This window comes from Pithys albifrons, chromosome 27 (genome assembly GCF_047495875.1).
Source record: "Pithys albifrons albifrons isolate INPA30051 chromosome 27, PitAlb_v1, whole genome shotgun sequence".
Lineage (NCBI taxonomy): Eukaryota > Metazoa > Chordata > Aves > Passeriformes > Thamnophilidae > Pithys > Pithys albifrons.
In genome coordinates, this window is record NC_092484.1 from 474375 (window position 1) to 495606 (window position 21232).

The 21232-nt window shown below is 53.0% G+C and overlaps 2 protein-coding genes across 14 annotated transcripts in view; one reads left to right on the forward strand and one right to left on the reverse strand.

Moving 5' to 3' along the window:
• Window positions 1–7484, reverse strand: part of PTPRS (protein tyrosine phosphatase receptor type S) — a 164050-nt gene extending 156566 nt beyond the window's left edge. For 12 of the 13 annotated variants that reach the window (XM_071578000.1, XM_071577996.1, XM_071577994.1 and 9 more), the window contains exon 1: window positions 7397–7484. The gene's annotated coding sequence lies outside the window, so the exon portion shown is untranslated. Of the gene's footprint in view, window positions 1–4139; window positions 4221–7396 lie in introns of all 13 variants that reach the window. The other variant, XM_071577985.1, reaches the window with a different exon arrangement.
• On the forward strand, window positions 6495–7622 carry LOC139683069 (WAS/WASL-interacting protein family member 3-like). Its single transcript, XM_071577820.1, has one exon. It carries the CDS (start codon window positions 6495–6497, stop codon window positions 7620–7622), a length of 1128 nt encoding a protein of 375 aa, XP_071433921.1.
• The last annotated feature ends 13610 nt before the right edge of the window (window positions 7623–21232 follow it).

Here is a 21232-nt window from a genome sequence, read left to right on the forward strand (position 1 = left end):
AGTGGACAGAAACACCACTTGGTTCACAGACTGGTTTGCACTGGTTGCCACATTGCCCAGTCCTCTGTGTCACTCCTGCCCCGGGGTCTCTGGGTCTCCAGAGCGTCCCCCTGCTCTTTGCAGGACGTTCAGGTCACCCCTGGCCAGCAGACAGCACCACCAACCCCCTGCCTGCTCCCAGGTGACCCACTGGAACCTCTCTGCAGGTGGGGGTGATGGGCTGTGGTGCTCCCCCATCCTGGATGCACCAGCCAGGAGGGGACAGAACAATCCCAAGGAATAAGAAGTTGTTGGTGGAGACCCACAGCATCCTGAGAAACACCTTTCATAGAACTGTGGGAGGGTTTGGGTTAGAAAGGACCTTAAACACCATCTCATTCAGCCCCTTGCCATGGACAGAGACACCTTCCACTATTCCAGGTTGCTCCAAGCCCTGTGCAGCTTGGCCTTGGACACTCCCAGGGATGGGGCAGCCACAGCTTCTCTGCCCAAACTGTGCCAGGGCCTGCCCACCCTCATTGTAAAGCACTTCTTCCTTGTATCTAATCTAAATCAACCCTCTTTTATTTAAAAAATGTCCCCTCTTGTCCTATCACATCAGGCCATGCCAAAAAGCCTTTGATGTGCTTTCACACCAAATCCTTCCCACACCATCCCTGCCCACCCAGGGCCACCCTCTGCCCTGGGCACATCCCTTCCTGCAAGGAGGGGAGGAGGGTTCAGCCCTCAGAGCTCCCAGTGTGGTGCTGCTCTGTCCACCACCTTTGCTTCCCACATATCCTGACCCTGCTGGACACAGGAACTCCATGTGGTGAGTGGAAACTGCTGCTCAACTTCCAACTACCTCCACAGGCAACGGAGGGAAAGAGCCGAAGCCACAGCGAGCGAACACCCCGCGGGAAACAAAGGAGAGAAGCAGCAGGAGGGAAAGCTTGATCCCTGCAAGCCCGAAGCAGCACCCATCCACCATTCCCAGGAACCAGAGCAAACACTGGATGATGTCAGAGCTGATGATTAGCTTAAAAAAATATATAAATCCTGAATTCCTGCAGATTTTCCTGCACGCAGACATGGATGTCGCAGCGGGGAGGGAGGCAGGCAGTGTGTCCATCGCTGTTGTCTTCACAACAGCAAAATGGAGGGAAGAACGGGCAAGACTTTTAAGAAAAGAACGTTTCAGATTTAAATCAGCTGTGGAATTACTCACAACACTGATTTGGATACAGGGACACCACAAAGAAAACAATTAAGCAACAGATCAGAGGGCAAGATAGTGGGATTTAACTTCAGCACCACAAAGAGGCAACAGGCTGAATTCCAGACCAGGCAGCTCTTTTTCCCCAGCATGGGATTATTGCAGACTGAGAAGCCACACAAACACACCATGTCCTCTCTCTCCCACCTGCTGGGTGCCACCCCAGCTGGGTGTTTCCATGCAAGGAAGATGGAGAGCACTTTGCCTTCTGTACCCAGAGAACAGTCACCTCGTGTACCTGCACATCACCTCTCGTGTCACTGCCCACAAACAGCAGTGAAGGCAGGGGAAACCCCTGGAAAAACAGCATTATGTAGAATTTAAGGTGTTTCTGGAGTGAGGATCTGGTAAATCTCAATGGTGAAGTTTGGAACAACTCATCTCTCCATCAGGAGAGTAAACCCTCACCTCCCAGGAGCACAGCAGTGACACAGGTGAGTCCTTCCTGAGCTCTGAGAGCACTTACCTGTCCTGCTCGTGACAGGCTGACTACAGAAAGCTCAACACTCAGAAGCAGGAGGACACCAGATCCATTCCCAACACCACACCAAGGCAGACCATGTCCAAGATGCTCCAAGACTGACGTGGAGAGGCAGCAGTGGGAGAGGCAGGACCCCCAGGCACTGGCTCCCCACAGACAGATTCACATGCAAATGCTTCACTACTGAAACCCCAACAGGTTTAAAATTCTACCTGGAGAGGGAAACTCTTCTTGCAAACCCCTCCATGTGTTGCAAACTGTGGCTGCAGCCGAATGAGACCTGATCTGAACCTCCCACCTGCAGCCAAGTGCTGCCCCCCACCCTCTCCCCTTCCCAATCACACCCTCAGAAGCCACTCAACCCTCAGGTTTCCTCCTCCATTAGGATGCCCCTGTGTGTAGGTGCTTGCAAAGGCACAGCCAAACTGCAGCCCCCTGGTCTGGTGTAAACCAGCACTGACAGAGCACTCACCTCTGAAACAGGGCTGAAAACAAGGGATTCAGCTGCTGCTGGGCAAAAACAGCCCTGACAAGCAGCAGGAGCAGAGACCTGCAGGAGCTGGGCACAAACAGCCACAGGCTTCCTAACCTAAACCATCCCACAGCCCTGATTTAATCTGATTTATGCAAATGTTAAACCAATTTAGGTGTGCACATTGTACGAGTTGCCTGGCCCAGTTTAATTTGATAGGTTTTTAAACCTTTTTAGACAAACTAATATCTGCTCTCTAATCTAGAGCAGCTCAAGTTGTGCAAATGTTGCCAGGGAACTAGAGCATGGAGGTTCTGATGGATCCTTCCTTGTATGACAACACTCACACTGCATCAGTGTTACCGAGTGATAGTAACACATGGAAGAGGATGAGAAAATCCAGCCCATCTCTCTTGGGGCTGGTCATGCCCATGGCACGGGGCTCCCAAATCCCACACTGCTACACCAGGAGCTGCACAAAGGCCAGATATCTCCAAAGCTTTTCAAACCCACAATGTACAAGTCCAGGTGAGGCCCAAACAGCCCAGGACTGCAGCAGGAAAAAGCCTTGGTTTTCCGTGGAGGGTGACACGAGTCCCTGAGGTGCCAGCCAGTCCCAGGAGCAGGGAGAAATCCCAGTTCTGGGCCCTGGTGTATCTCAATTGCCTGTGAGCTGGGCTGTCACCCTCATTTTCACTCCTTTGTCTCCAGAGACATCCTGAGCATCCCTGAACACCTCAGATCTATCTGTGCTCAGGGGTGCAGCCCATGACGTGCTGCTCACACCTGCACGTGCTCCCTCCTCACACCTGGACATCCCAGGGGGAATCTGTATCCCTGCCCCAACCCCCTGGCATGGCAGCACCTCCCTGGGCAGCTGCACCCAGTGCCTGCCCTCAGGAGCTGCTGGGAGGGGGGAGTCAGGAGGCTTTATGGATTAAAAAAAATAATAAATGGAGTTCAAAGAATCTCACACCTCCCAACCAGCTCCTTACTAATGTCAAGAAAGCAACGTGGCTCTCAAAATTCCTTTTTTGTTTGAGGATGCTGAGGCTGCAGAGGGACATGGCCATCTGTGGAGGACATGGGCTTGTCAGACAAGCAAATAATCCAAGAGCACAGGCAGCTATTGCAAAGAGAACACCAAGCTCGATAAATTACTAAGCCAAGACAGTGATACCCAAGCTAGAAAGAAAATAAGAAGTCCAAAAGAATTATGTTGGATCAGACCCAGAAGTCTGGAGGGTTTATGAGCTGAAGGATGGGGGAAAATAAAAGACAATTTCCAGTTTGCCAGGCTGATGTCAAGGCAAAAAAAAAAAAATTGGTCAAGTTATAAAGCAAATAATCAGACAGAGAGGACAAGAGCAAAAAAATAAAAGGTCTAACAAACAGAGCCTGCAGATTGTTCCAGCTTATTGTGTAATAAACTTTGCAGAAAGGAAGCTGGCCCGAGCATTACTACTTCAGGGCTCATGGGTTTAAAATCAAGCACAATTTTTAAAAACCAATACTGAGATAGCCAGAAGCTGCCCAGCCTGGCTGGCTTCTTCAGTTTGTAAATATAAAAAAAAAATAAAATATATGTTCTGGGGCTCCTGTCTAGAGTCACCACCCCAGAGTGAAGCTCCTGGCCCCTGACCCCACTCCCACCTTTCTCTGCAGGAAGCCAAGAGCTTCACGGATGGAGAGCTGGGCAAGGGGAAGGGATTATTTGAAGTACAAGTCAGGCACATTTTTCACGCTGTTGAAGCAATGATCTTTAACAGAAGTAATTTGCAGATTTTCCTTTTCTTGAGGAGAGAGTTATGAATAATATGCACGTTCTTATCAACTCAGAGAAGTAGAATTTAAAGCTCAAAGTTCAGCAACTGTGGATTAAACTACTTAGCAGCATCTTTGGAATGCAACTGAATAACCCCTCTCCTTACCAGCCGCTCGCACTGCCCGCACTGACTCGGGTTAGATCTGGCTTCGCTTTAGCTCCGATTCCTACACTCGCAATTTTATCTCTGCAATGCAAAAGAAAAGCTGTTTTAGTGGGAACAGAGCGAGTTCAAATCAAACCCACATGCAGAGGGAGGCCACAGGCCACAGCTCCGCTCGCCACCCACACAACCTCTGCCACGTGGAGGGAGGATAAACAGTCCACAGGCATTTACTACCTGGAGTTACTCTGCACCAAGGAGCAGCAGGATGTGCCCTTCACCCAGTGCCAGCCTAGTGAAGTGGTGCTGGGCACCGCAAAGGGCATCCACCCTGAGACCTCCCTGCGCTGTTTGGTGGGAGTCTCCCACCTCAAATCCAGCTCTGGGTCTCCAAATACAGCCCAAGCCCTTTGGGCAGCCCAACAGCACGAGGTGTTTCTGTGCTCTGAGGAACCACAAACAACTCCAGCGCCACGTTCCCCAGAGTGTGGCCACATCATCCCCTCAGACACCCCATCTAGGGGGATCTTGGGGCTCTTCACCCTCATTTCCACCTCTCCCTGCAAAGCAGCAGCAGAATTAAGAGCCTGATAGGAATCCACCCTGCTGGAGAAAGAGCAAAGGCACATTTTTCCTCCTCTCCTTACGGCAAGTGTCACACTGGTGATTGCTGAGACCCAGAAAAAGGCAGAGCAAACCCACTCCCCTCGGGATGAGACGGAGGGGACACCTGAGGAAGAGGCATCCTTTACCAAACCTACATTTTTCAACCCAGTGAGCACCAGGGAAAAGGGGACAGAGAGCCAGGGGGCACAAAGGACCCAACACCATCCTGCCAGTGAGGCCAACACCAGAAGACAAGCACAAAAGGGCTTGAGGACCTCCTGCCTCATCATCTCCATGACCCTGTGCCCAAGTGTACAAATGGCTGCAGGAGACCCCTCTCCCCCCCTCCCTCGGTGGCACAGCTTCAGCTGGAAGCTCCTCTTGCATTACTCAAAGTATTTATGACTTTTTCCCATTTGAAATATGGGCCCTTACCACGCACAGGAAGGAGGAGGAGAGTGCCAGCAAACCCGTTAATTTATAAGTCAATCTGGCAGGGAACAATTAACAGCTTTCCCACTGTCGGGTGTGCAGAGTGGGGGTACCTTCTCTCTGGGGAAGGCAGGAGGGTCCCTGCCCTGCCCAACCCAACAGCCTTAGTGCCCAGCACCCAGATGCCACTTCCCTTCCCCTCATCAGGAGCTCTCATAGGAACAAGCAGCCCTGTCCCCTGCAGCCCCCCCAGGTCACACAAGCGGTTCCCCCCAAATCCACTTTATAGGGAAAGACTATATAAATCCCTAATATTTCACCCTGCCTGAGCAGAGCTGCGGCAGGAGCAGAAGCACCAACATCCATGGGGAACATCCCCAGCACATTTCAGAGGGGGTTTGGCTGGGAAGGGGCTGGGGGACACTCCAGGCACACAACTCCTCACTCCACAGGGTGTTCCCGCTCAGAGGAATGGGGGGAACTCCCCCAGCCAAAGCTTCTTTTTCCTCCCAACTGCAAGAGCTTCTTTTTCCTTCCCTCCCTTGCAAGAGCGAAGCCTCCCGAGCCTCGGAGAGGGTGAACAGCCCAAGAGCAGAGGTGTCCCCTGCCCCCAGGGGTTTCAGCACCTGCCCCTGTCCCTGCAGATGCTCACACCCCTCCCATGGGTGTCACCTGGACTGTTCCGCTCATCCCATATTTGCACCATTTGCTTCCCCAGGAGGGACTGAAATGGGATTCTCCTGGGGAAGCACAAACACTGTTAATCATTGCTCTTATTTGAATGGGTAGGGGATATGGGGGGGTTTCACCCTCCCTGTGACAAATTTTGGTGTGGTGACACAGGGGCTCTGGGGCCAACTCTCGCTTGCACAGGATGATCCCAGAGCTCAGGATTTCAGCTGAAATCCCCGAGGGCGGATGGAAAACACCACCTGCTGTCACCCAGGAGTGTCCCCCGGCGACTCTCCACGGCTGTCCCCAGCTCCAGAGCCAGCTGCCTCTTGTAGATGAGGGAGGTTTGTTGCAGCCCCTCCAGTACAGGAGAGTGAATTTCTCCACCCAACATGAAGACTTAGGTGGTTTGGGGATGATCTGCAACCCTTCCCTGCTACTGTCACCGGGCCACCCCATAGCTGGGGACAGCAGGACCAAACCCGCTTGCCGACGGGCTCCGGAGGTGGTGGGAGGACAAGGCACCCCCGGTGCCACCAGTGCCTGGGGTGGGCGCGGGCAGCACCCCGCGGGACACAGTCGTGTCCCCAGGATGCGGCATCGCACTGGGGAACGCTCCGACGGCTCCTCCGGCACCGCATCCCGGCGATGCTGCTCCGGGAGTGGCACCGGAGCATCGCGGCGCGCCGGGAGGTGGAGAAGCCACCGACGATTCCACCGAGAGGGAACCCGGGTCCCCGGCCACTCTCCTCCAGCACAGGCGGTCCCAGCACAGGCGGGAGCGCAGCGCAGAGCACGGGGGTAACGCCGGAGCCCCGCAAATCCCTGCGAGGGGCCGCGCCCCGCACCGGCTCCCGGTGGGACCGCGGTGGGAGGCGGCCGGCGGGGCGCGGGGACGGGGCCGGGGTCGCGGCGGCAGCGACAGAGGGGCACGGCGGGGAGCTGGAGGTCCTAAAGCGGGGACCGGGAAGGAGCGCAGCGGTCTCGGGGCGTGGGACGGGGCCGGAGCGCATCCCCGTTCCGAGGCGCGGAGACATCCCGGTGCGGCGGGGACGGAGCGGGAGCGCCCCGGACCGGCACCGGGGCGTGGGGAGGGCTGTGCCCCAAGACCCCCGGCGGAGCTGCACCCCCCGGGCTCCAGCGCACCCCGTGCCCCCGCTCAGTCCCGGCGCCGCCGCCCGGAGCCGCCCCGCATCCCCCCGCAGCACGAGCCGGGGGTCCGGCGCGCCCCCTCCCCACATCCCCGTTATAGTCGGCCTTTTCCCCCCTCCACCCCTCCCATACGCCCCCCTTAACACGCCCCCCATTCTCCGGTGCCACCCACCCGCTACGACGCGACCCCCCCTCGCATCGCCACCGGCCGCACCCCGCCAGGAGACCCCCGGCCGGTGCCGTTCCCCCCCCCCCTCTGCCCAGCGCCCCCCGCTCTCCCGCCCGCGCCCCCCGCCCCTACCCGCGCCCCTCTCCGCCCGGCGCCGCCGCAGCGCCATCGCTCCCCCGCGGCCCCTGCCTGGCCCCGCCGCACAAAGCGGCCCCCGCCCCGCCGGTACCTGCCGCCCGCTGCCATGCTGCCGGCGGAGGGGCTGCGAGGGGCCGCGGCCGCCCCCAGCGCCCTCCTCCTCCTTTTCCTCCTCCTCCTCCTCCTCCTCCTCCGCCGCCGCCGCTGCCCGCGGTCCCCGCGGTCCCTCCGCCCTCGCGCGGCCGCTGCGCCGGGGCCGCGGCGCGGGGACACTGCGGCGCGAGCTCCCGCGCGCCGCCGGCCACTCGCACAGGTGATGTCATTCCCCGGGCCGCCGCCGCGTGACGTCACCTCGGGGCGGGACCCCCCCAGCCAGCGCCCCCTCCCCGATCGGGGTTGGGAGGGGGTGCGAGGGGCGTGACGTCACCGTGGGTCGAGGCGGGGCCGCGCCTTAAAGGCCCCGCGCACGTGGGTGCGGAGGCGCGAGGGATGCGCGGGGGGTCCCTGCGGCCCCTCCAGCACGGGCAGGATTGTCACAGCATGTCATCCATCTCCATGGATTTCCAGTGTTTAATCAGCTCTTCATATTCAATGCATTTCCCATATTTAATATATAACATATTTCCAAAATATTCAATATATATCCAATATATTCAGTATATATCCAATATATTCAATATATTTCCAATATATTCAATATATATCCAATACATTCAATATATATCCAATATATTCAATATATGTCCAATATATTCAATATATTTCCAATATATTCAATATATATCCAATATATTCAATATATTTCCAAAATATTCAATATATATCCAATATATTCAATATATATCCAATATATTCAATATGTATCCCATATTTAATATTTCAACATATTCCCCTATTTAATGGATTCCCAACGTTTAAAAAATTCCTTGCATTCAATATATGTGTCATATTTCATATATTGAGTATATTCACAGTGTTTCCCCTATTTAATGTATTCCCAATGTCTAACAAATTCCTTGTATTCAATATAAGTCATCTATTACTTATACTGAATATAACACGGTATTTCCCCTATTTAATATATTCCCAATGTTTATAAATTCTTCATATTCCATATATTTCCCATATTTAATATGTCCTTCATATTGATTATATTTGACATACATATTTCCCACATTTCATGTGTTCTTCATATTCAATATATTTTCCATATTCAATGTACAGAGGAGCCCATAAGGACCTATAGAACCCCACAGAGATCCATGGGAGCCCAAAGGGATCCAAGGGGCTATAGAAGCTCCTGGGAACCCAAAGAGACACACAGGAGTCTGCAGGAGCCTGTAGAATCCATAGATCCCACTGGAATCCACAGGAGACCAGAGAACCCACAGAGCCCAGAGGCACTCATGGGGACCCCCAGAGCACTGTAGGAGCCCACAAACGTCTATAGGGACCTATAGAACCCCACAGGACCCCACAGAGCACTATAGGAGTCCACAGGAGTCTATAGGGACCTATAGGACCCCACAGAGATACAGGGGAGTCCACAGGAGTCTATAGGGACCCATAGGACCCCACAGGACCCCACAGAGCACTATAGGAGTCCACAGGAGTCTATAGGGACCTATAGGACCCCACAGAGATACAGGGGAGTCCACAGGAGTCTATAGGGGCCCACAGGACCCCACAGAGATACAGAGGAGTCCACAGGAGTCTATAGGGACCCATAGGACCCCACAGAGATGCAGAGGAATCCACAAGAATCTATAGGGACCCATAGGATCCCACAGAGCACTATAGGAGCCCACAGGAGTCTATAGGGACCTATAGGATCCCAGAGATACAGAGGAGTCCACAGGAGTCTATAGGGACCTATAGGACCCCACAGAGCACTATAGGAGCCCACAGGAATCTACAGGGACAGATAAGACCCCACAGGGATCCATAGGGACCGATAAGACCCCACAGGGACCCATAGGGACCCATAAGACCCCACAGGGATCCACAGGGACCTGTAGATCCAGCTACAAGGTGCCCACCACGCTGCTATGGAGTCCAGCCCTACCTTCTCATCTCCTGGGGAAGTGCCAGGCTCTGCCCTAGATGCCCTTTCCCATCTCTTTCTATATCATCTCCTACAAACCAGAGCCCTGTGGCTGGTGTTCTTCCAGATCTTTCCCCCAGCCCAGCTCCTTCCTGAGCAGCCGTGGGCCGGTGCTCGGGATCACCAGGCTCCACATCCCATCTGCTGCATCTCTGTCCTTAATGGATGTATAATATTTTACAGTAATTTCCTCATTTGTCATGCAATCAAATCCTTTGATCAGACACGGGAGAAATGTAAATATCAATTATTAACCAGCCCATTCTGGTCTTGCTTGACTGGATATTTATTTTTTTTATTATTTCCTTTTTTTTTTTTTTTTTTTGAGGAAGGGATTGATTCATTTGCAATTCAACTCCCCAACCTATTCTTAATTAGGATGCTTGTGTTTCTGGATGGGCTGTATTTTTGAAGGGGGAGGTATTTGATCACTACAGCAATCGATGCTTCCATGTATATTTTATAGCAGAGAGATAGTTGGGTAGAAAAGTATGAAATAAGTGTGGGGTTTTAAATCCTGTGCATGGAGAGCTGCTACACCATGGCTCAAAAACTCAGTGGCCAAATTTGCTGCTGTACAGTCATTTATAGCCTTTCAGAGCACTGGCATGAAATGGAGAGATGGCCAGGAAATTTCTGACAGAGTATTTTTCCATCTGCAAATAGTCCTTTTTTTAATTATTATTTTCTTGTGAGAGTGAGGTATTTTGTATAAACACATTGCCTTAGGCAAAAAGGGCTTTGGAAATTAAAATAATAGCAAAAAAAAAATTACAATAAAATGAGAAGAAGGGTGACATTCTGCTGCTTCCTTTCTGGTTTTCCATTTGGAAATGGTTTCCACTCCAAGTTTTGGAAGTTTCTGGTGTCTACACGGTCTGAAAGGTCAGGCTGGGGCTGACACACATTTCTCCTGGCATTTCAGTATCCACACTCTGCTGAGGTTCCACTGATGCCATTTTGCAGGAGGTAATCCCCATCCTTCCTCCAAAAACCCCAATTTTGGCTTAAAGTTCAGGAAACTGGGATCACTCTCCTCTCAGCAAGGCTGTTTATTTGCTTTCTGGAGTTTTAATGAAGCTCTGAGAGTTGCATTTTGCAAGCTGTCTTCCTCCTGAAAGCGAGCAAGCTGCGCCTCTTCCTTAATCATCTGCTTTTGTTTGCTTGAAGGAAAATACCAAATATCTCATGACTTGCCATAAAGCCGTGAATGACTGCAGGGATGTGCAATTCCTGCCCGTCCTCATGACTAATGAGTGAGTTTTCAGGTGCACATGGAGCCTGTGAAGATGTGCCCCCAAATCCTGCCTCTTTGGTTTTTTTTTTTTTTACCAAACTGCCAAAGCAGATGACATCCTCTCACAAGCCCAGTGGTGGATGGTGCTGAGAAGCTTCTGCAGGGCTCCTGAGGTGTAAAATTGTCATGGGATCATGGAATGGTTTGGATTGGAAGGAAACTCCAAGCTCATCTCATTCAAACCCCCTGCCATGGGCAGGGACACTTTGCATTAGACCAGGTTGCTCCAAGCCCCATCCATGTAATTCCACAACAATGTGATCCAGCCCATGCAGACACAGTTTGTGGGTCCTCCAAAGTGTAACAAGAATTTTTACCATCCTAATCTTGGAAAACCAAGACCCACCTCCCATCACTTAAGAGAATCAGTGGCTTGGCCTTGACCTTCACGCCTGGGGTTTGTGCTGGAGGCAGCTTTGCTCCCAACTTCCTTTTGATTTCTGCTGGGTTTCAATCCATTTAAAAGCTGTGTGAAGAGGGATTCTGAGCTGCAGCCACTTTGCCCAGACACAGTCACTGGTGGGTTGTGAAAAGAGCTATTGATCTCCCCCTTGATGGCATTTGAATTCAGTTCTTAAATTAACACTGGCAAAACAACCCGTTCAAGAAGGAGCACAGGGCGCGATCGATGCTGGGTTGTTGCCGGTTGAACGGGCAGGTGCTGATCCATAAACCCAGAGCCTGTGCTGTGACCCCGGGCCAAGGATGGCAACTACTGCTTCTGCTTCTCCCAGATGCCTGATGGGCATGAACCTGTTTAATTCCCATTTCCTTCCAACTCACTGGGAGATTTTGGCAGGTCAGTTGTGGGGAGCGACCAACCTCCAGCTCCGGAGCCTGCCTTGTCCATAACCTCCTGGGCAAGGTCTCAGCAGCAGCTGAGAAAACACTCAAAAAGCCTCATCCTGGGGTGTCTCTGAGACAGAAAGTCATCTCCTGATGGAATTTAAAGAGAGGTTTTCTGTTGCTGTCATCCCACTGGATCCTGGCTCCCACGCAGCAGCAGTGCCAAGAGAGTGATGGACCAGCAGGAAGGGGTAAAACTGAGCTCACCATCAGATTTCACTCCAGCTTTGTGCTTTCTCTTTGCTTCCAAGCCCTTAATAGGTCGTTTCCATAGAAAACCAGCGAGGAATGAGTTCCCCCATAACCACAGTGATGGGGGGGCTCAGGTGAATCCAACCTGCCCAGGGCAGCACAGCGGCCCCACCTTTGCCTCGGTGCCCAAAGGCAACAGAGTTGCCAAGTTTGATACAGAAAATTAAAACCCTTCCCTGGTGTTACGCAAACAGAGGTAGGGGGTGCCCCACAAGGCTCAGCACCCACCAAGGCTCAAAGAATCACAGAATGGTTTGGGTTGGAAGGGACCTTAAAGCTCATCTTGTTCCTACTCCCTACCATGAGCAGGGACACTTTTTGCTAGACCAGGTTGCTCCAAGCACTGTTCAAGCTGGTCTTTGCTGCAGCAAACCTGCCCTTCTCAGGTGCTTCCAAAAATCAGGTGTCATTGAGAGATATAAAGACACTCCCTGGTCTGCCAGGGAATGTTTGAGGCACAATTCCCCATCTGGGGTAATTTGCAGTGGAGATTTAAATGCCTCCCAGCATGAGTTTTTTGGAGGGTGGTGGTGCTTGGGGGCTGCAGGGCAGCAGCTCAGGCTGGAGTGGTGCAGGGGTCCTCCCAGTGCCATCCCCAGACTGGTTTCCAGCAGCTTTGCTGGTGCCTGGGGACCTCAATTGGGGTTAGAAGACGGGCAGGCATCAGACACGTAAGACACGCTGTGGCACCGTCTGCTCCTGCAGAACAATAGTTACTCTTCATGTTAGTTCAGTTACAGATCAAATAATCTGAAAAATTCACAAGTGGCTGCGGATACAAATTAACTTAACAAAACATTTTGAAAACGGCTCGGTCCTGGGGAGAATACAAATGTGGTGGGAGAGAAATCCGAGTGGCTGCACCAGAGTCCTCCCATCAACATTTTCCCCGCGTCAGATAACACAGAGAGCAGCTCGGGCTGGATGAAATATAATAACAGCACGGTCCAAGATGGAGCGGTGCCATATGGAAGCCCAGGGAAGTTTTCTCCGCTCTTTGCCCCGCTGATGTTTTTCAGCTGTGTCATTGGTACTTTGCTTTATCAAGAACATTACAGGCTGAGTTCTGTCTTTGCAGTGAAAAATGACAGGCTGAGGTTTGCTCTCTATTGCACCAAAGTCATCGGTGTTGCGGGAAGGTAAAGGACAGAGGGATTTGGCTTGTGGTCACTGTTTCATAACTGCAGAGCAAAAGCTATAAAATCTTGATGAATCTTTTGAGCTTCCAAGCCTAAAAATGTCTCTTTGTGCTCCAGCCTGGCTGGGTGCAAATGTTGGTATTGGGGATTGAGGCAACAGCATCCTCGTGCCTGGTGCTGGTAGTGGCTTGTTACACACAGAAATCTCTCCATGGGGAAATAACCCATGGGCTGATTCCCCTCCAGTTCCATTTCCAGGGAGATTTTCCCAGCCCAGCTGCTCAGAGGGGCTGAAGTTCACCATGAGAGCTGGGGGAGCTGCATTGAGACGGGTGTTGGTGTGGGGAGAGGAGCCGGTGGGATAAATATGGAATGGGCTAAATAAGGAAAAGCTGTGTGGGATGCTGCAAAGAGCCTCGTTGCAGACGTAACCCATTCCGTATGGAAGGTCCAAACTACGCCCACGCTGGGGTTTGGCTTTCCCCACCACGAGCCAAAGCTGATGAGGAGCCACACCACAGTGGGGGACCTCCCAGGATGACTTCCCAAACACCAGCTGAGCCCTGTGGGAGCAACAAAGGAGGTTTTATCCTCACCTTCTTGCTTCCCTTGGGTTGCTCCTATGACCTGCTCACTCCAGCTCAACACAGAAAGTTCCCTGCAGGGCTGAGCCAAATCAGTCCTAAATCTCTTTCCCTGCTGCACCCCAAAGTCTCTCTCAGCTCCAGTAGCCCCTTCCTGCCTTCCCTGTACTTGTGGTTATAGAATCACAGAATGGCTTGTGTTGAAAGTGACCCTAAAGATCAGCTCCATCCAACTCCTTCCCATGGGCAGGGATACCTTCCCCCAGATCAGGGTGCTCCAAGACCCCTCCAACCTGGTCACCCCACAGATCTGCCACAAAAATCCCACTCCTTTGGGCAGCTCAGGATGAGCAGGAGCCACCCCCATTCCTGCCATCGCCATCACTGTGCTCACTCCTCCCCAGCCAGAGAAGGGAGCAGAGGCTTTTTGTCTGAATGAAATGAGAGCAAAAGTGGTTGGAACATAGTGGGGAGATTAGTTATTAGTCATTTCACCTTCTTTGGAGCTGCTGCTAATTGAGGCACTCAGGTACTGCTGTCACTGGGAAGCTGAGTCACTCCGTACCTGGCGTTTGGCCCCTCCGTGCCGTGTTTATGGATGTCACTCAGCCTGTCACCACGTTTGGGTTTGTCCTCATAGGCCCTGGAAGATAAAGGAGGGGGAGACAGAAGGGAAATGGCTTCATAAATTCCAATGGACCACAACAGAATATCGTGGTGTGACAAGACACAACCAGGGACTGCTGAGCCAGAGGAACCACTGGGAGGAGAGGGGATCCCTCTCTGTTCTGCTCCTGGAGCAGCTGAAGATCCAGTCCTGAGGGCTGTCATTAACCCACCACCCTGCTTTCCTCAGCAGGGTAATTGTGGCCAACTGATGCCTGGTATTATCCTGTGCTCACTACCATCAGCCTGTGTCCCAGGGGGAGGGAGCCCACCTGCAGGTCTCCATCCTGGCTGCTCTACTGGCTCTCCCATCACCAGAGCAGCTCATGCACAAGGCCAGGCTCAGGCACTGAGGCCAGAGCAGTGTCACCCCCAGGAGGTGGCAGCTGGCTGCGACTGCCTGTGGGTGAGAGCAAGTGATGCTTCATCATCACCATCTTCAGTGCTTTTAGTCCAGCAAAGCTCCCTAATGAAGCTGGTACCTTGTTAGGGAAAAGTCCATCCAGAGGAAATGTGTGTGTGCTCATGTCCTGTAGGATCTAACAGGGGAATGACCCCAATGATTCTGTGGGTAAAAACATCCAGATCAGTCCCCCAGGATGGCTCTTGGCAGGTCTGTGCCCCATGGGAGTGTGGGAGTGTGGTGGGGAGTCGCTGTGCTTGGGGCAGGTAGAGAAGCTTTTGGTTGAAGTGGGTTGAATTACCCAGAATATCAAATAGGAAACAATCTACTAAGGCTGGATGAGATGTGCCATATGGGACTTGGTGATCCCTGTGCCAAACAAATGAGGTCTTAATGCTCTGCTGGTCCTCGAGGAGGAAGAGAAAAATTTCTATTCCTTCCTTCCTTCCTTCCTTCCTTCCTTCCTTCCTTCCTTCCTTCCTTCCTTCCTTCCTTCCTTCCTTCCTTCCTTCCTTCCTTCCTTCCTTCCTTCCTTCCTTCCTTCCTTCCTTCCTTCCTTCCTTCCTTCCTTCCTTCCTTCCTTCCTTCCTTCCTTCCTTCCTTCCTTCCTTCCTTCCTTCCTTCCTTCCTTCCTTCCTTCCTTCCTTCCTTCCTTCCTTCCTTCCTTCCTTCCTTCCTTCCTTCCTTCCTTCCTTCCTTCCTTCCTTCCTCCCAATTCCTGTTGTCCTCTCCCCAGTTCCTGATGTCCTCTCCCCAATTCCTGTTGTCCTCTCCCCAATTCCTGTTGTCCTCTCCCCAAACAGAAGCTGGTGAGAGGCTGGAGCAGCTTCATCTCCGTGTGAGCCCAAGGACCCCCCGAGCCCTGGCTGGTCCCAGCCGCTCCCAGCACGATCCCTGGGGACTGACCCCACACTCTCCAGCCACGCAGCAAAGGGGAGGTTTCCCCATCCTGGAGGAAGCCCCCGTGTCCCAGAGACCCGTGGGGTGGGAGATGGGACCACCCTCTGCAAACAGCTCTGTTTCTGGTGGAATCTCCCCCCGTGGGTCTCCTTGGCTCACACACGGGGGAAGAGCAGCTCAAAAGGGAATTTCTGGCTCCCCTTTCCCTGCCAGCACCGGTGGGTGGGCACTGAGGCCTCTGGAAGGAGGTTTCCCTTTCATTTTGCAGTCTCATTGGGCAGCTATATTTAGGCCAGTTTCTAATTTTCTGGGCTTAATTAATGAGCTGAAGTTTTCACTCACAGGCACTTGAACAGCTTGGGAAGTTCAGCCTGGTCACTGGACAGGAAAAAATTGTCTGTCTTGTCTTTTAGTGCTGGGAAGTGACCTGTAGATAACCCCGAAGGAAACATCTCTGGGGTCACTGGGACATGCCAGCCCTGACCCTCGGGCACTCTGGGCATGACATGGGCTTGTCCAGGTGATGCCACTCAGCTGCATAGCACAGCACCATGCACAGCACCCTGCCATGGGCACGTGCTGTGTGTGTCCCCAGCACCCACCCAGGTACCAGTCACATTGGCACACAATACCCACCAACACAGGGATGCCTCCCTGTGCCCCCAGGACCCACCCAGGTACCAGTCACTCTGGCACACAATACCCACTGACACAGGGATGCTTTCCTGTGCCCCTGGCACCCATCTGGGTACCAGTCACACTGGCACACAATACCCACCAACACAGGGATGCCTCCCTGTGCCCCCAGGACCCATCCAGGTACCAGTCACACTGGCACACAGTACCCACCAACACAGGGATGCCTCCCTGTGCCCCCAGGACCCATCCAGGTACCAGTCACACTGGCACACAATACCCACCAACACAGGGATGCCTCCCTGTGCCCCTGGCACCCATCTGGGTACCAGTCACACTGACACACCATACCCACTGACACAGGGATGCTTCCCTGTGCCCCCAGGACCCATCCAGGTACCAGTCACACTGGCACACAATACCCACTGACACAGGGATGCCTCCCTGTGTCCCTGGCACCCATCCAGGTACCAATCACACAATATCCACCGACACAGGGATGCCTCCCTGTACCCCTGGCACCCATCTGGGTACCAGTCACACTGACACACCATACCCACTGACACAGGGATGCTTCCCTGTGCCCCCAGGACCCATCTGGGTACCAGTCACACTGGCACACAATACCCACCAACACAGGGATGCCTCCCTGTGCCCCCAGGACCCATCCAGGTACCAGTCACACTGGCACACAATACCCACCAACACAGGGATGCCTCCCTGTGCCCCTGGCACCCATCTGGGTACCAGTCACGCTGGCACACAGTACCCACCGACACAGGGATGCCTCCCTGTGCCCCCAGCACCCACCCAGGTACCAGTCACGCTGGCACACAGTACCCACCGACACAGGGATGCCTCCCTGTGTCCCTGGCACCCATCCAGGTACCAATCACACAATATCCACCGACACAGGGATGCCTCCCTGTGCCCCTGGCACCCATCTGGGTGCCCATCACACCAATACACCGGGATGCCATCACAGGCACACAGGAAATTCTCACTGCCACAAATGAGCCTCCAGACACCTATAGGAGGCTTGAGTCCCTACAGAGAGGTTTCAGTCTGTTCTTCCCTTCCCTGGAATGGGTCTCAGATGCTCCAGGGCTGCACACTGGGTACAAACAGTCCTGCTCCACCCTGACACACAGCCCGTGGCTGTCTCTTTAATCACATAAAAGGGTTCCTGAGTGCAGGGTGGCTGTAAATCTTTGGAGTTTTAAGTCACTTTGCAGCTTCAGGTTGCCACCTGGCTGCTTCCCAAATGCCTTGGCTGATTTTCCTATGGATGTGCCAGACACTTTTGGAGGAACTCCGAAGGCACACTGGACATTGTCCATATTACCTGGATGGCTATTTAGTATTTCCAGGGTGCTCAGGGAGGTGGGTGCACATTCTGATTCCTCTCTGAGGTCACCCAACCAGACTGGGAATGGGGAGCTGGAGCAGAGCCCTTTGTGGGATTCTCTGTGGGATTTTCTGGTTTTTCCCCAGCTGAACTTCTCCTTGCAGCACCTGTGGGGTTAATGCTGCAGAGCCCCTGAGTGTTCCCTGCCCCATGAGCTCTGCCAGACAAAGCTCATCTGTCCAGATGTGTTAGAACTGAGCAGCCCCATGTCTGCCAGATGTGTCTCTGCACCCCTTTACCCCCTTGCTGTCTTACCACGTGCACCCTGACAGAAGGGACCTGCAGGTGCTGCCCCTTCCACCCTGCACCCACCACCCTGAATGCCCAGGATGTCCAGGAAAATTGGGCAAAGAAAGAAGGAAATTAAAATGGGAAGGGGTTTGGCGGGATTATTTTTTTTGGCAGTTCTGTTCTTCTCTGGTGTTAACTAATAATAACCACAGCATTTTCTGCTCCCTTCCCTCCCACCCCTGGTCAGGGTGTTATCCTTCCCTGGCACCAATGTGGGCATTGACAGCAGCATCCCAGAGGCACAGGGAGAGCTGCAGCTCAGGGTTGAGCCACCCCCCTCTCTGCACCCCTAACTCAGCACAAATCTCACACTGGTCCTCCAAGAGGAGGCAGCAGGGAGAGGTCTCAGTCCTGCCCACACCGATGTGGGGCATCAGGAACAAAAAATCCAGGAGGGAGAAGGGGCTGGAAAGATGTCTCTGCCAGCCAAGGCTCAATGGCAGAGTCCCCCCCAGCTCCTGAGTAAACACACGTACTCTGCTTCACTTCCCCCAGCACCAGCACCACCTTAAAATAGAACTGGCTTAAAATAACACCTTGCTAGCCCCAGACAGATGTGTAGGTTTTCTTTTCCAGCAATCAAGAGGGTTTTTTCCCCCAGTGAGAAATTATTTATATAGAAAGAGGGACCGGGGAGAAGGGAGTGATGGTACCAGAACTACAAACTGCCCCCCAAAGCCAGTGGTTGGGTGGGCACTGTCTGCCCTGCCTGAGGCACAGGCAGGGAGTGCAGGCCCCCCCCAGCCTCTTCTGAGTTGAAATCAGTCAGATTTGTGGGCAAGGAGGACATTTCTGGCACAGGAGGTGCTATAGCAACTGGGTGAAGGTGTTTGGAAGAAGCTGAAAGGGGAAATAAATAAAACAAAAGCATTGGTGGAAAGCAGAGTGATGGTAAAAGGAGGAGAGGACCTGCAGATCCCCAGAGTGGAACCTGGTGTCAAAAGTATTTCTCTTGTTCAGCTTTTAAATTGAATTCCCAAAGAGGGGTTTTGGTGAAGGGGTAGAAGAACTCAGAGCAGGACCTCTGTGTGCTCCCAAATTCCCATCTCAGTTCCCAGCTCTGCATCTGCAGGGTCTTTCCCACCACACTTTCCCTCCTGAGCACTGGGTGCTGTCACCCCTCATCTCCCAGCACCATCCAGCCTTAGTCTGGGGGCTGTTCCTCTTCCCTGCCCAACTTTTGGTTCCAGAAACAAGCTGGAATTGGGTTCTTGCAGGTGAAAGCCTCGATCTGCCCATTCTGGTGCACCTCTGCCCACGGGGGCTGTGATGTGCCAGGCAGCAGCCTGGCCTCATGCTGGACACCCACCTTGGCAGGTGAGAGGAACCCAAAATCCAGCACCCAAAGGGCTGTGTCAGAGGGCTGGAGCTGCCCAGGCCATGAGAAAACCCACCTTTTTATTAGAATTGCTCATTTGATTTTCTATCTCCCTTCCCCTCCCAGCTTTCCCCTCACTGCCACGTTCTGGCAGGATTAATTCGAGATAAAGTTACCCTGAGTGACGGCCTTTGCTTTTGTGTTCTCCTTGTCTATTTTCCGCCTGGCTAAGCCCAGAAAAACTCCCAAGCAATTGTGCAGCTTCCAGCCTTGCCAGGGGGCCCCTGCTCTGCTGACACTCAGCTGGGAAAAAAAAAAAACCCAGCACCTTCTGACAAGGGTTATTTTTATTTCTAATGAAAAGCGAAGCCTGCTGTGCACAGGTGGAGTGGGACAGATGAGAGACACTGAGGGGCTCAAAGTGATTGAGGGCTCAGATTTCCCAGGGGAGACTTTTTCGGGGGGTGAGGGGGGTCTCCCAAAGCATCTCTGCAAAGCCATAGCACACCAAGGGCTTGGGGTGGGGGGTACCCCCCCACCCCAAGCCCTTGGTGTGTTATGGCTTTGCAACCTGATTGGTGATGAAATATCAGCTTTGTGTGTGGAAGAGGTGAGGGATGGAGGGATTGTGGCACTGACATCACTCCAGTGGTGCAGGTCAAGCCTTTGCTTTGTGCTTTGCTCAACCCCCAAGTGTGGGCTCAGCTCATGCCATGGAGGGTGAATGGGCAAAAATATGGGAATTGGTGTAACCCAAACCAGTGATTTGTTGTGTCAGAACGTCCAGCTTGTCTCTGGTGGAGTTTAGGTGGGGACTGTGGCACACACAGAACTGAAGCTGCTCCTGACACACTCAGTGGACTCCCACCCTGTGAGTTCAGTCAGTTATTGAGCTCTGTTATTACTTTTTTTACCATTTACTTTAGGACTTGCAGCAATTATTCCTCCAGCAGGGTGGAGGTTATTAGGATAACTGCTCCTGTGGTTAGTTTAGATTAGATGGGGATGGAGAAAGACAGAGAGAAGCTGTTGCTTGGAAAACTACGTGGCTATGAGTTGGAAAGGGCAGCTCGAGGAGAAGGCAGGGAAGGTCCTGAGTACTGTGTTCAGTTTTGGGCCCCTCAGTTCAGAAAGGATATTGAGGGGCTGGAGTGGGTCCAGAGAAGAGCAGCAAGGCTGGTGAAGGGACTGGAGCACAAGTGCTGTGGGGAGAGGCTGAGGGAGCTGGGGGTGTTCAGCCTGGAGAAGAGGAGACTCAGAGGTGACCTCAGCACTGTCTGGAACTGCCTGAAGGGAAGTTCTGGCCAGGTGGGGGTTGGTCTCTTCTCCCAGGCTCTCAGCAATAGGACAAGGGGGCACGATGGGCTCAAGCTCTGCCAGGGGAAATTGAAGTTGGAGAGCAGGAAAAAATCCTTTGCAGAGAGAGTGCTCAGGGATTGGAATGGGCTGCCCAGAGAGGGGGTGGATTCCCCATCCCTGGAGGTTTTTAACCTGAGCTTGGCCATGGCACTGAGTGCCATGATCTGGTAGAGGGACTGGAGTTGGCCTGAGGGTTGGACTTGATGATCTGGGAGGTCTTTTCCAACCCAATCAATTCTATGATTCTATGATTCCTTCCAGGAAGATGGACAGGGAGACAGCACAGACCTGAAAAGCAAACCCTTAAGTGTGAGGCTGCAGTGCTGAGCTGCCCTGGGAACTCACACACTCAAAGCTTCTCCCCAACAGCCAGTGACTCCCCCAAGCCAAGCTGCAGCTCTCTTTGCACTCCAGGAAGGTTGGCCCAGCTCACTCCAGGGTTACAGCACCAGGCACAGGAGCCAGAGGGTGTTTGTTGACGCTCTCCCACCTCCAAGCCACATTATGCAGCTCCGGTAAACGCCCTTTCCATCTTGCTCTGATCATCAGCTGAGAGCATTCCACTCCAGAGCTCTGCTATAATGAAAGGCACTGAACTTCAGGATCTCAATTAACTACAGCAAATGCTCTAGATCCTGGGAAAATACTTGGCTCAAATTATATTGCAATGATAATCTGTATGTCCATTTACTCCTCGGGAGCGTCGCTGGCGTGTGCCGTGGAT

Coding starts and splice junctions, on each gene's coding strand:
- LOC139683069 (XM_071577820.1), top strand. CDS start 6,495: ATGCTGCTCCGGGAGTGGCACCGGAGCATCGCGGCGCGCCGGGAGGTG.